The sequence below is a fragment of the Diadema antillarum genome, unplaced genomic scaffold (assembly GCF_040938485.1).
Source record: "Diadema antillarum isolate AM-2024a unplaced genomic scaffold, OU_Dant_1.0 scf00000063, whole genome shotgun sequence".
Taxonomy (NCBI): domain Eukaryota; kingdom Metazoa; phylum Echinodermata; class Echinoidea; order Diadematoida; family Diadematidae; genus Diadema; species Diadema antillarum.
In genome coordinates, this window is record NW_027270952.1 from 2399103 (window position 1) to 2411573 (window position 12471).

The window sequence follows — 12471 nt, forward strand, 5'->3', positions numbered from 1 at the left end:
TTAATACAATGGTTAGGAACAGATGAATGAAAAAAAAAATACAAAAACATCAGTAACACCTTGAAGTTATACTATCGAAGTCTGATTTTATGACATTCTGAATATTGCGATAAAGCATTAGTGAAGGGCAAAAAGATAAATGACGAAAACGACTCCAATGTCATCTCTAAGTTATGATGGATACAAAAGGACTTTAAGAGATATATTCACAAGATAAAGAGGTTTGTTAATAGCCTGATAATGTCTTCAAACATTTCTTCGTAAAGTAAATACGATTTACAGGAAGTAATCTCTTCTTTCCTTGTCTATGCATATCTGTTTAAACAATCAGACAAGTTTGTATTGATCGTCAATGCTTTTCTTTTCTAAATAGCCGATATCTCAATCATCATATACCCAGTTTGTAAATCACTTTTGAGTACAAAAACGCACTCATATACACACGTACATAAATCAGCCCTCACATCTCAGCGGTCCGAGCAGAAGGTTCCCTGTCTCCTTCTTCCCTCCTGTATCGCCAAGACGAACGTCAGTGACTGGAAGCAGTTCCTTTTCGGTGATGTCTCCGGAATCAGTCAGGAATGCCTTTGGATTCGAATCACAGTTGCACATTCCTCCCCCCTGGCAGCTACCGTCCACGCCGCAGGCACACATGCCACTATTTGCTGGAGCACCTCCCCAGCTCTCAACACGATCTCCGTTGATGTCCTCCCAGAAACCGTATGTCTCACCCGATCTCGCTCTCGACATCAGTACCGCTCCACGACATCTGTACTCGATGAACTGTGAGCAGGTCTCCGATGCTTCTGTTAGAGCTCGTAGTTGTTTGCTGGAGGCGTTGTACACAGGGCCGAGACTGAATTCCCCGGGAGCTTCGAAACCTCTCACTTTCAGTCTCTCCATTTTGGAATGGTTAACCAGGGTAAACATTTTCACACTTCCGTCACCCTGAACTACCTGCTCACATTGGACGTTAAAGAATTTATTTTTACGGAGAGGATCGATTGAGTATGTGGTCTGGCTGGCTGTCCACATGCCTCGTTCAAAGATTTCGTTGCATGTCGCTGGATTTGGCGGCTGTGTCGGCGCAGGTGTAGTCGTGGCGATCGTTGTCGGTGCCGTCGTGGGTGCTGTTGTCGGACGAGTCGTTGGTTTTGTGCGTCGTATCGGAGGTCGTCGACTAGGTCGCACTGGACGCCTCCGGGGAGGGGGTGTTTCGGGTCTCGGCGGGTCCGTGGCCATGTTCAAGGGGTTCCGGTTTGGCTGTCTTGGTCTTACTGGTGGTTGTCGTGTCCGCGATACAGGTACTGTCGGCGCAACAGGTGCATCTATTTCTTGCACTGCAGGTGCGTCGGTAGGTCTCCCTTCCCTGTAAATCCCTAGAGCCTGCATGACTCTTATCATTCGAGACTCAAGATCAGCCACTCGCTGGAAGACTTGCTGCAACTGACGTTCCTGGGAAAAGTAGAAGTAGTCAAACGTTTCGTACAGTACCTCATTCTGCATGTCAGCTATGTCCTGCACTGTGTACGCCTGGAATTGACCATTAATGCTCTCCACTGTCACGAGTGCGAGTAGCACCAAACACACTCTTTCGAACCTTGCCATGATGTCGTAAGTGCCGAGGTTTACCATTCAAAACAGCCACGGCTACTCTCTGTTCCCACTACACTTCGATTTCACCAACGCGCAGCTTTTATCACATATGAACATAATTTTTTCTTGTCGATCCTTGCGGTTTAGACTCCTATCCACCGCATGCTGTTCTAAAGGCAAGTCGGCATGTATGGACGGCTTTATGATAACCTTTCCAAGGCACGGTAAGTGGCGAAGGAAAATTATATACATTCCATTATGTTCGCGGAAGTTCCCTGTATACAAAGTCTGGCCGGTGACATCCCCCGTGGAACACACCATAACACGCTTAAATGAAAATTGTTCACACGACAGTATCGCGGGAAATTTCTGGAGAGTCGTCGAGTTATACGTCTTTTTACACCAATCAAGGGCACGCTCTCATGCAAGGGTCCCACGCAGGTCACTGTCCTGATTCTTGATTGGGCGTTAGAGTTGCTCCCCGTCAGCGAAGCTTTCGTGGCGCCCCGTTAAGACCCACAACCTGGCAATTTACCAATTAATTATGACACATATTAGATTAGATTCTGGCAATAGAAATGTCAGAAGTGAATAAATTTGCAAATTCCTTTCAAAGGAATTATGAATTCTGATGGAAAGAGTCAACTCGCGCTGAAACACAATTTAGAAAATTGAATGATTTGAGTTCGATCACTCAACTTCTAATTTCCTCTCTGTTCGCTGTTTTCCGTACTAAGTATATAATGCGAAACGTAGGGGAGTTGCTCGGAAACGATGCGGGGACCTCCAAGTCATCTTCGATGTCATTGGATCAGACTAATTAGAGGAGAAAGGGCTGACACTTTCCCTTTTATCTGTGCTCCAAGCTGTCGAGTGTCCGTGCCTGAAACGCCACTGACAGCTGAGAAAACTGGAACAAACCTGTGACTACTTATACCGAAGATCATTGCTCGTTACTACGTTACTGCACATTTGCTAAGTTCTCTCCTCGCACAAGTCAGTTTGCCGCACCAAATCAAAGAACAAGTATTAAAGCAGATGAATCAATGATTGATTGGTCGCGTGTCTACCAATGGATATAGACATATTCCGTTTAATGAATCTTGCTTGAGTTTGCTCGAACTGTTTGGCCACTCACCGATAATCAATATCTGATTCTTATCGTCCTTGAAAGAGTAATGACTTTCATCTAATTTCTTTTCTCTTTGAACATGCATCCAATGATTTAAAGTCTTGTTTTGTTTGAACAGAAAGCCGACAGACGGCAAATGGAGAGAGAATATGTTTCTGTGCATGACATTCTTATGCCGTATTTCCAAATGCATCAGAACAGTCATTTCACGATGAAATATCATCACGCTACGTCTAACAATATCAACATTCAACTTAAACCCTAATGGACGCATGTGATACATGGCAAACAACATACCCAAGCAAGTAACTTTCCAAGTGTCACATCCTCTCCGCTATCTCCGTAGAATCCGCCGTTGAAATATCTAGGTCACTGTTTCATCTCACACGTCGTCATGGTTACAGTGACTATCTATCAAAACAATGTTTTTGTGAAGTGTTTAGCGTAGAATGTTCAGTCTGTTACTATTAGCGCCTTATGATATTTTTACGAGGTACACAATGAATGGTAATAAAGCATTTTACCAGTATTTAGATTCAGGCAGGTATGTAAGAATCTGTAAGCCTATGTCAAGATGACATCAAACTCATATTCTAACTTTATTTTTCCCTTCATGTAGCATCATTTAAATAATCTATGTAACGTGTGACCTTGGTAGGATGATATTTTTCCAACATTTCACATTCAGTAGATCTTTCCTTAATCTGTTTTTACTTATGGGTCGAAGTCTTTGATGGTGAGGTACGATTGCTTCCCATCAAACGTTCTTAAATCAAGTCATTTGATTGTGACGTCCCTGAATAAGTATTCGTTCAAAGGTGATAATTGATGATGCGTGGATAGAATTAAATAAAATCATTAACCCACAGGTGGTTTCTTGTCTCGAGTTCGTTACTGCTCATCGATGTCAACATCATCCTATACACGGAGCAATCTCCTTATATCACTATACTGTGACTGCACTGTAGATGTCAGGTCATGGCACACTTTTCCAGACGATTCAGTAATGATAGTTGACTCTATTACCGGGAATGAAGGCGGATGATGTCATGATCTACGTGGCGCGAGTTCACAAAAGGGTGGGTGAAGAAGTCCATGTATATCCTTTGCGGTCGATTCAGGTACGAAACAACGACTTTCACGGAAGGTCACGTGACAAAGTTAGAGCAGTAATAACATATGACTTTCATGACTAACTCTAAGTGGCAGACAAGTTCGTTCCGTCGGCGTAGCCAGACACGCGAATGTTCGTGGCTTTCTTTGCACTACTACCTGCATGTTTTTATAACGCTCTTCTGATGATTTTCTGTTGTTGTTGTTGTTGTTGTTGCTTCTAATCTCCAGTACACATGAAGACAGGTGAATCACCTAAGACTGATGTTCAATGTTGATTATGTCAAAATGGTAATCAACCCGCGTTATATACACAATGTATTGACTTCCATCAGTTGTCTATAAGCGCAGTTATTTCTTTGAAGTAACGTGATACCGTCAAAAGATAGACATTGCTCTTAAAGAAAACAGAGGCAGGTAATCAGTATTAAAGTGATATATGTCATAAAACAATGATACGATATCAATCAAACGTAGAAATCTTAGCAAATCCGAAAAATGTCGCCAAATTTAGAATATCGTCCTATGTAGGCTTTGAAAGACAATAAAACGTAGCTCGTTTGAATTTAGAAGTCAACTGTATACTGTTTTGTTTAACTCAGAGAAAAAGAGATACAAAATGAATTGTCATTCTTAAATTTGCATGGGCTACCAACAAATTAAAGGTTTTGGTATTTATCCTATAACTTCTTAAAGCTTTGGCTTGATTACACGGCTTGAATTCTCTTGATTCTATTGAATTCTACTGAACCTCGTCTTTAAACCTTGGTAAATAAAGATGCGGCTTTGCTCAGGTGGAAATTAAGACAGTATACCAAGTCATTTCCAATGGCAGGAACAAAAGTTGTCCTGAAACGTGAATCAATGACCATATTCATTGCCGGGTCCTAAGAAGGACCTAACTGAATCTAGCGATGACCATTGAAACATGAGAACCCCAGTATTTGGATTGCTTTGATTTGGTTTGGTTTTATTTCTGCATTTTCTTTCTCCAAGTATAATCACAAATGAATACAAATTGATACAAAGTATGCAATAACAACAAAAACAGAGTAAAATATACAAATCAATACAGGAATTGTCAATTTGGTAACATCACCGTGCCTGATAACATATGAATTAACGCAACATTAAAATACATACTGTATTCGTATGTGAACAAGGGAAAAATCAATACAGGACACCATCCTCATAAGCAGAGCTCGAAGTGGATGAGAACCCATCATATACAATCACATTACAACACGAATTTGCCTACTTATATGATAATTAACTGATCTGTTTTGTCGTACATGTATTTGTAAAGAATAGTGCCTGAAGGCAGCACGATTGATTGCATAATACATACATTATATACACATTGTAAGTGTATATTATACAGCATGTGCAAGTGACAGTGCAAGACGGCGTGGATTCTCATACGCATGTTTTAGGTGTACGGCATGCTCTTGAGTGGGTGATACAATAATAATGCAAATATATGCCCTTATAAAATCATTAACAAAGAGAAGGATGGAAGAAATGGGTGAAACCAGATATCATTATGTTTTGGTTCAGGGGCGACCAAGACCCGAAGAAAAAAAGAACATACATCAAGAAAAAATATTTTAGACGGATACATAATTATTTCGATAACAAATACTTTCTTAGATGAACCTTAACGGGGCGATATAGCTTTGGCTGCGCTGGCGATTCACATTTTAAATTGCTGCAAGATTAGAAACCACTTTTATGAAATATTAAAGAACATACAATTCTAAGAGGAATTCGCTGTTTATCTGTTGAAAATCGGTTTTGACATGGCTGAGATATCCAAAAACAAAGAGATCCTGGTAAAAGATGGGGCCCACTTTTATTATGATCACTTTGCTTTACTTGTTTTTGGCTATCTCAGCCATTCCAATACCTAATTTAATCATTTAAACTTTCAATTCCTCATATAATTGTTTGCTCTGTAATATTTCATTAATGTGTTTCTAATTATGTCACAAAAGTTAAAACCTTAATCCCCATTTCAAACAAAACTATACAATCCCTTAAAGGAAAAGAGTGCAGTATATACTGCTTTAGTGTACTGGTATAAGCTGTTGCAGACGTCGGGTTCGTAATGTCGGACTGATTTCTGAGCTACTTTGATTTCTATTAGGACGGAATTGGTTTTTAATGTCACGAATTTGTAAAATGTTTCCTGTTAACTATGCATCCATTCGACAGGAAAAGCTGGTTTAGACCTGTATCAGTGATGATTTACTCGTGTCAGATTTTTTCTTCTGTAATGTCATAGTCCCTGTTTAGTATCTTCTTTTAAGGAATGAAATACATGCTGTTATTGCTCACGAAATAGAGTCCATTGCAATTTGATCAAGTTTGCAAGAAATTTAAATGCCACCTTATTATGCAATCATTGTAAATCTTGCTTAAAGGAGGTACAAAGCTACAGCATATCTTGTCTTTATACGTGTTACACAGTATCCTCACCACCGCGATAGTCGATACGCTTGATACTTGTATCATTAGAAATACGTAGATGTTTATATGAGTTATTCTAAGAAATCAAGGCAGCGTTTCACCTAAAAAATGAAAGCAAATTCAAATGTGCTGGAATCGCTGAAGCTCACAAATACAGCATACGAAATCTTCAGAATTGTGATCGGATAACGTGAAATGCAACGTCGGTCTGTATGCAATATGAGTTTTATTAAAAAACAGCAAGACACCCGGAAAGAGTGATAGGTGGTTCCGTTCACATCAGACAACGGATTCGAAAATTATGAGATTTTAAATTTTCACATATTTTCATGAAACAGTGATATTCATCTCAACCGCAACCAGAACAGACGATATCATTTCCCTTATTGGTTTGTACTATGAATGTTGTACGATTTAAACTTGTTTGTGTCCGAAATTGACAAATTACAAGCTCTACCTTTTCATTTCAAAAAGACAATAGTATTGTAAATTTGTGTACAGTTCAATACAGAGCACTTGTGAGACGATGACATCACCACCGTCTGTCACTACCACGATCTTTGTTTTTTCGTGAAAATATGCAAACTTGAAAGTCCCATAACTCTTTACGTTCGAATGGAACGTCTAACAATCTGTTCGCCTGTTGTGCTCTATTCAAGTAAGTCAAATTGAATATGGATTGGCACTGTATTTCAATACGGCATCTCGTACCGTCATATGCCTAAAGAACTCGGTTGCACGTAGCTTTATATGTTTATTTTTAATTTACACAACCTTGTAAGGGTAACCTTGAACACGGTTATGCTTTCTATTCCATTTATGAACTCATGATTGTGTGAATGCCTATACCATAAGCTGTCAACTCAACGCTAACTTAAATGGAATAAATGTTGTGATGTCTTATGTTTTCTTTTGTTAACGAGGGATATGATCGGTGGTTGGTGCCACATTTGATACAAGAATATTGTTATTTAAACATAGTGTAATCCGGACTAAAACGACAGTTCACATATCTTGAACTCGAAAGAAGCGAAGTAACAAACAATCAAGAGCAACTGAAATCACACTGATTTGATACCACACCACAATAATATGACGTCAAGTTACACGACCCCCCCCCAAAAAAAAAAATGAAGTAGGATATTCTTCTTCAGTGTGGTAAGATATCGCTTGTCATCATCAATTTGGAGTAAAAATACCTCAGAATAACAATTATTATCCTGGATATATTTGTAGGTATATACTCCAGTTCCATGACATTTGTTCCAGTGATAATTGCTCCCATGCAATATCTGCAGGTTAAGCCAAACATAAATAATTCTACCCACAAACATAACCCTAAGCCTAATCCTAACTCTAAGTCCTTAATTGGAGGAAATAAGACCGGGACAATAGTCGCTGGAGCAAATGTTGTGTCACCATATACGCCACCTTATGTTGTCATCATTAATGTAGTTTAATATCTTCTATCCACAGTGTAATGAAAGGTGAATCTCATCGGGAAAGGCAGTTTTAGAGCTTTACCCGCATATAGGACGATGCTTGTCCCGACGTTGGGAGAGGACGAAGTGAACCTATGCAGACGGACAAAGGTATGAGTTTATACTCTCCAAATTCAAGTCTCTTCCCCCACTCCCTTTCCATTTATTAGCTTTGAAGAAAACGAGAGCATCTTTCATACCCAAATGACAAAACAGGAAAATGACTTGAAGCTTGTCCTACTTACAGGTACTATGTACTACTATAATGGAGTTTATTCTATATGTCACCGCCCTCGAATGGGAGGAGTTGGCGGATGGGTTCGCCGTCTCAAAGGAGGAATAGACGGTTTACTCAGGGAGGTGGATTTCCACCTCACTGATTTACTGCACCGTCCAGTTTTCACGTCTGTGAGCCCATGTAAAACTTCTTGTTGCTGTTGTTGTTGTTGTTGTTGCTGTTGTTGTCTATTGTCACGTGCCCTTATATTCTCCGTGATCATATGCCTCTCAAGGGTTGGTACATCAATTCCAGCTTATCAACCAATTAATGTAAACTTTGATTCGTCATCTTTAAGGAGAATTCAAACACAGCTCGCTTAATGAAGTTCCAGAAAGAAATTACTGTCTCTAGTGGAAAATCAAGAAAACTTGCAGCTTGCATGAATTAACTTTACTGTTACGAGAGCTCAAACAATTCACACGCACGTTTTGATACCAGTATTCTCTCACGAAAATAAATCTCTTAGTATGATCATAATGCTATTCGTAAATTTTAAGAAGAAGTGAATAACAGATACCTGTAAATTAAAGCGGGTAAATAACACTAAGAGAGTCGTCAATTAAAAGAGTTCATAGAATAGCTGAATGAGTAGAAAATCCATTATGAGCATTAAGCTGGATATCTAAACAAAGAATACTAACATTGAGGCTACTGACAGTGCAAAAGTGTTACTGTATTTTTGGAAACATTGCAGTTGTTGCAAAATTGATAAGAAGAGAACAAGGGACGAGTATCTTCCCAAAGCAATTCGACCAGCATTTGCTGGCAGGCATTGTTCATTATAGGCCTACGTGCAGACGTTATGGCACGGTCATCATCATTGAAGTGGCCGGAGTATTTACCTTGACATAATTTCCGTTGGATGCAAGACACCATGCCGGTTCTGTCATGTCAAAGTCTTAACAATCTATCCCGATCGTTCTGCTTGTCAAGGGACAGAACCTCTTATTAATGTATGATTGTCATGAAAAGCTCTCTTGATATCTCTTATAGGGAAAGCAGTTCCATACAAGTACCCTTCATCATCTGTCTCGAATTAATATCATATCAACTTCACATAGTGCAGAAGGTGGAGATCAAAATTAAAGTTTTCAACAAGTAAATCAAAATTGATTTGAAAGATAAAAAATAGGAAAAAAGCGGTCGGAAGAAAGAATCATCTCCCTTGTGGCCCTGGGGTAAGAGTGGCTGTTTCACGCGATAAGGCGGACTTCATAGCACCGTCAGTACTCTCGGTATCGTACTTTTCCTTCCTCCTCTCTTCCCCTTACTCTTTTTATAGCATGCAGGATGCACGGGCAGCCAAAGAGGAGTACCAGACGCACGCTTTTAGGCGGTTTAAACTAAGGCATAGAATTTTAAATAGATGTGTTGGCTAGCATATTATACAAAATGAAATCCTTAAATTTCACGTTTACATCCAAACAAATGAATGTTATCAAGATTTGTTAACGAAATTTCGTGATAACCATAACTTACTCGCTTTCTAAAGGTTATAAGACGATCGACACAGAGACGCCAATGCATTGAGAGTCATCATAGGTGATCCACTATTAAATCCCGACGACGCGCAGTGTGTAGGCCTAATTGAAAAGAGGTAATTTGGGAACCCTCCAAAAATGGATTTAATATAGTTACTGTAATTAATTGCCGTTATTACTGTCATTCGCATCGTAGAGGACCAAGTGTCAGGTAGCCTGTTTCACGTTTTCCTCCTGTGTCTCCCAACCGGACGTCAGTTACTGGAAGATGTTCTTTTTCCGTGATCACACCTGAGTCGGACACAAACTTCTTTTGGTTGGCGTCGCAGTTGCAGAAGCCGTCACCCTGGCAGGTGCCCGAAACGCCACAGGCGCACATGCCGCTGTTGATGGGCGCTCCTGCCCAGCTCTCGATGATGTTTCCGTTGATATCTGTCCAAAAGCCGTAGGTGCCACCTTCTCGTGATCGAGTCATGAGAACCGCTCCTCGGCAGCGATACTCGAGAGTCTGCGAGCACGCCCGAGATATCGAGGTCAGGGCCCGAAGCTGTTTCACGGTTGCATTGTAGACAGGACCGAGACTAAATTCGCCGGGACCCTCGAATCCGATCACTTTCTTAACTCTCATTTCGGAATGATTCACTACGGTAAATATCTTAGATGTTCCTTCTGGACGGGTCTCCATTTCACACACAACATCGAATGGTTTTCCTCTGCCCAGTGGGTCTATGGCATATACGGATTTCCTCGGTGACCACATGCCCCGATTAAAAATATCATTACATGTTGCTGCATACGGCGGTGATGTTGGTGGAGGCGGTGGGGTTGGTCGAGTCGTTGGCTCCGTGGTCGTCATTGTTGTCGGTCTTGTTGTTGGTGCTGTGGTCGGGCGCGTCGTCGGTCGCGTTGTTGGTCTTGTAGTGGGTTTCGTAGTTGGCCTCGTGGTGGGTCTAGTAGTTGGTCGCGTTGTTCTGACAGGTGGTCGAGTGGCCCTTGGTCTCTTCGGCTTTCTCCGAGGAGGAACGGGACGCGGTGTTACACGGACGGGAGGTGGGCGTTCTTGCGGAGGTTGCAGGGGCCGTTCCTCTTGGCGTCCCTGGGGGCGTTGTTCTTGCGTCCATGTGGACGTTGCTCTGGGAGTCCCTGCGGGCGTTGTTCTGGGCGTTCTTGTGGGCCTTGCTCGGGGCGTTCCTGCGGGCGTTGTTGTGGATTACCCCCTTGATTTAGTGGCTTCTTTTTCGGTCGTTTAGGTTTGTTTTCAGTATTCGTGCCTGATCTATCTTCTCCTGGCCCACTTCTATCTGGTGTACGCTGATTTTGTGTACTTGCAATAGGTCTATTTTGATTTGGTCGCGGCCTTCGTCGAGGTGGAGGAAGAGTTGGCTCAATGCCGGGTTCTATAGGTGTCAATGTTGGTTCGATCCCAGGTTCTACTTGTGTCTTAACTGGCTCGGTGGCAGCCACGATATCTCCCTCCACGGGATCCTCCTTGAGGGTGCCACCAATCGCCTCAAAAACCTGATTCATCCGATTTTCTAAGGCAGCCAAACGTTCGAACACAGTAGTCAACTGTCGCTCCTGAGAGAAGTAGAAATAATCGAACGTTTCGTACAAGACTTGGTTCTGCATATCAGCTATATCTTGGACTGTATAAGCCCGAAGCTGGCCATCTGTCTCCTTTGCGTAGAAAATGGTCCACAAAAGCATGAAGCAAACAATGAAGCGTGCCATGATGTATGACTTCAGACGTTAATCTCAAAACTCTTGATCCTTTACTATAATATCATTCTTTTAAAGTAGTGAGACTTCAATCAAGAAGAAAGTCGTATGATGATTTGGTGTAGGTGACCGTGAAATTTCCAGGTCTTCTCGCTATGATGGTGTTAGAATTCAGTGAACAACCTTCAATTGTAAGGCGATATACCGATCATTGTCGTCCCTCTAAAACGTCACTAACTCGACATTTCAGTCACGACGCCAAAGTCAAGAATTCGCTGTCACTTAAAACTGAGCGCGACGGCTCGAAGCAGACGATACAACACTCAGGTGACATCATGCTTCAAAACCCGAGGGATACTGCGGAAATTGGTACTGTCTGAGCCAATCACGAGGACTGTATGAAAATGCGTCCGCTCCGTCATACGTCCGTCATTCCCATTGGCTGAAATTAATAACTCTCGTTCAGAGTGCAAATATAACGCATGGTTATCATGTCATATCTCTTGGCATTTTATCAATCGAATTACCCTTGTAAGTCTCAGAACTTTCTTACTCATCGCCGGTCCCATCATCTGCTTGGTATATCAATGATTTGATCCACGATTTATGGGAGAAATCGGGACCTATGTTTACTTTCTTTACAATATAATGATAGAGCACATGTTGGCAATTTGTAGATATACTGGTTAGGATCAGAAAGGTAATTGAAAGATAAGAAAAAGAATAAGTGAAAAGCCGGATGTTTTAAAGTCCAGACAGCATATAATTATTACTCGACACACCGATATAAATTACATGTACGCAAGTATAATTCAGGTGATGCGTAATGAGTGCATACAGGAAGTCGACAATAAATTTGCACCAGACTCACTCCCAGATAACCGATAATTTATTATTGCTGAAACCGAAACATTATAAGAAGTAGTATTAGAAGAAAAATTGAAAAATTTCAATCCTCAGTTTCAAAATCAGAGATGCATATTGATCTAATACTGGAACATGGCAGAACTTCGAAAAGTCTCCATATAAGGTCTGCGAGCCCATGGTTGATGTCTGTTCAACAAGATTAACAATGGTCACTTTATTAATCAATGAGCCTTATTTAAATGAATGATAATGCAGTTTGCTATTTAATGGAACAATGATGTCAAATTAATGCATTAGTGAGACCAAAACGATGACACGATAAAAAATTGTCAA

At 41.0% G+C, this 12471-nt stretch overlaps 2 protein-coding genes across 2 annotated transcripts; both read right to left on the reverse strand.

Annotated features, from left to right (window-relative positions):
• Positions 1-291: 291 nt before the first annotated feature.
• On the reverse strand, positions 292-1749 carry LOC139716214 (neurexin like receptor 1-like). Its single transcript, XM_071627776.1, has one exon. It carries the CDS (start codon positions 1633-1635, stop codon positions 454-456), a length of 1182 nt encoding a protein of 393 aa, XP_071483877.1. The 5' UTR covers positions 1636-1749; the 3' UTR covers positions 292-453.
• Positions 1750-9733: 7984 nt separating this feature from the next.
• LOC139716259 (uncharacterized) lies at positions 9734-11283 on the reverse strand. The gene is made up of 2 exons (XM_071627827.1): positions 10878-11283; positions 9734-10743 (listed from the first exon to the last, which is right to left on the reverse strand). Exons 1-2 carry the CDS (start codon positions 11281-11283, stop codon positions 9734-9736), a joined length of 1416 nt encoding a protein of 471 aa, XP_071483928.1.
• Between the last annotated feature and the right edge of the window lie 1188 nt (positions 11284-12471).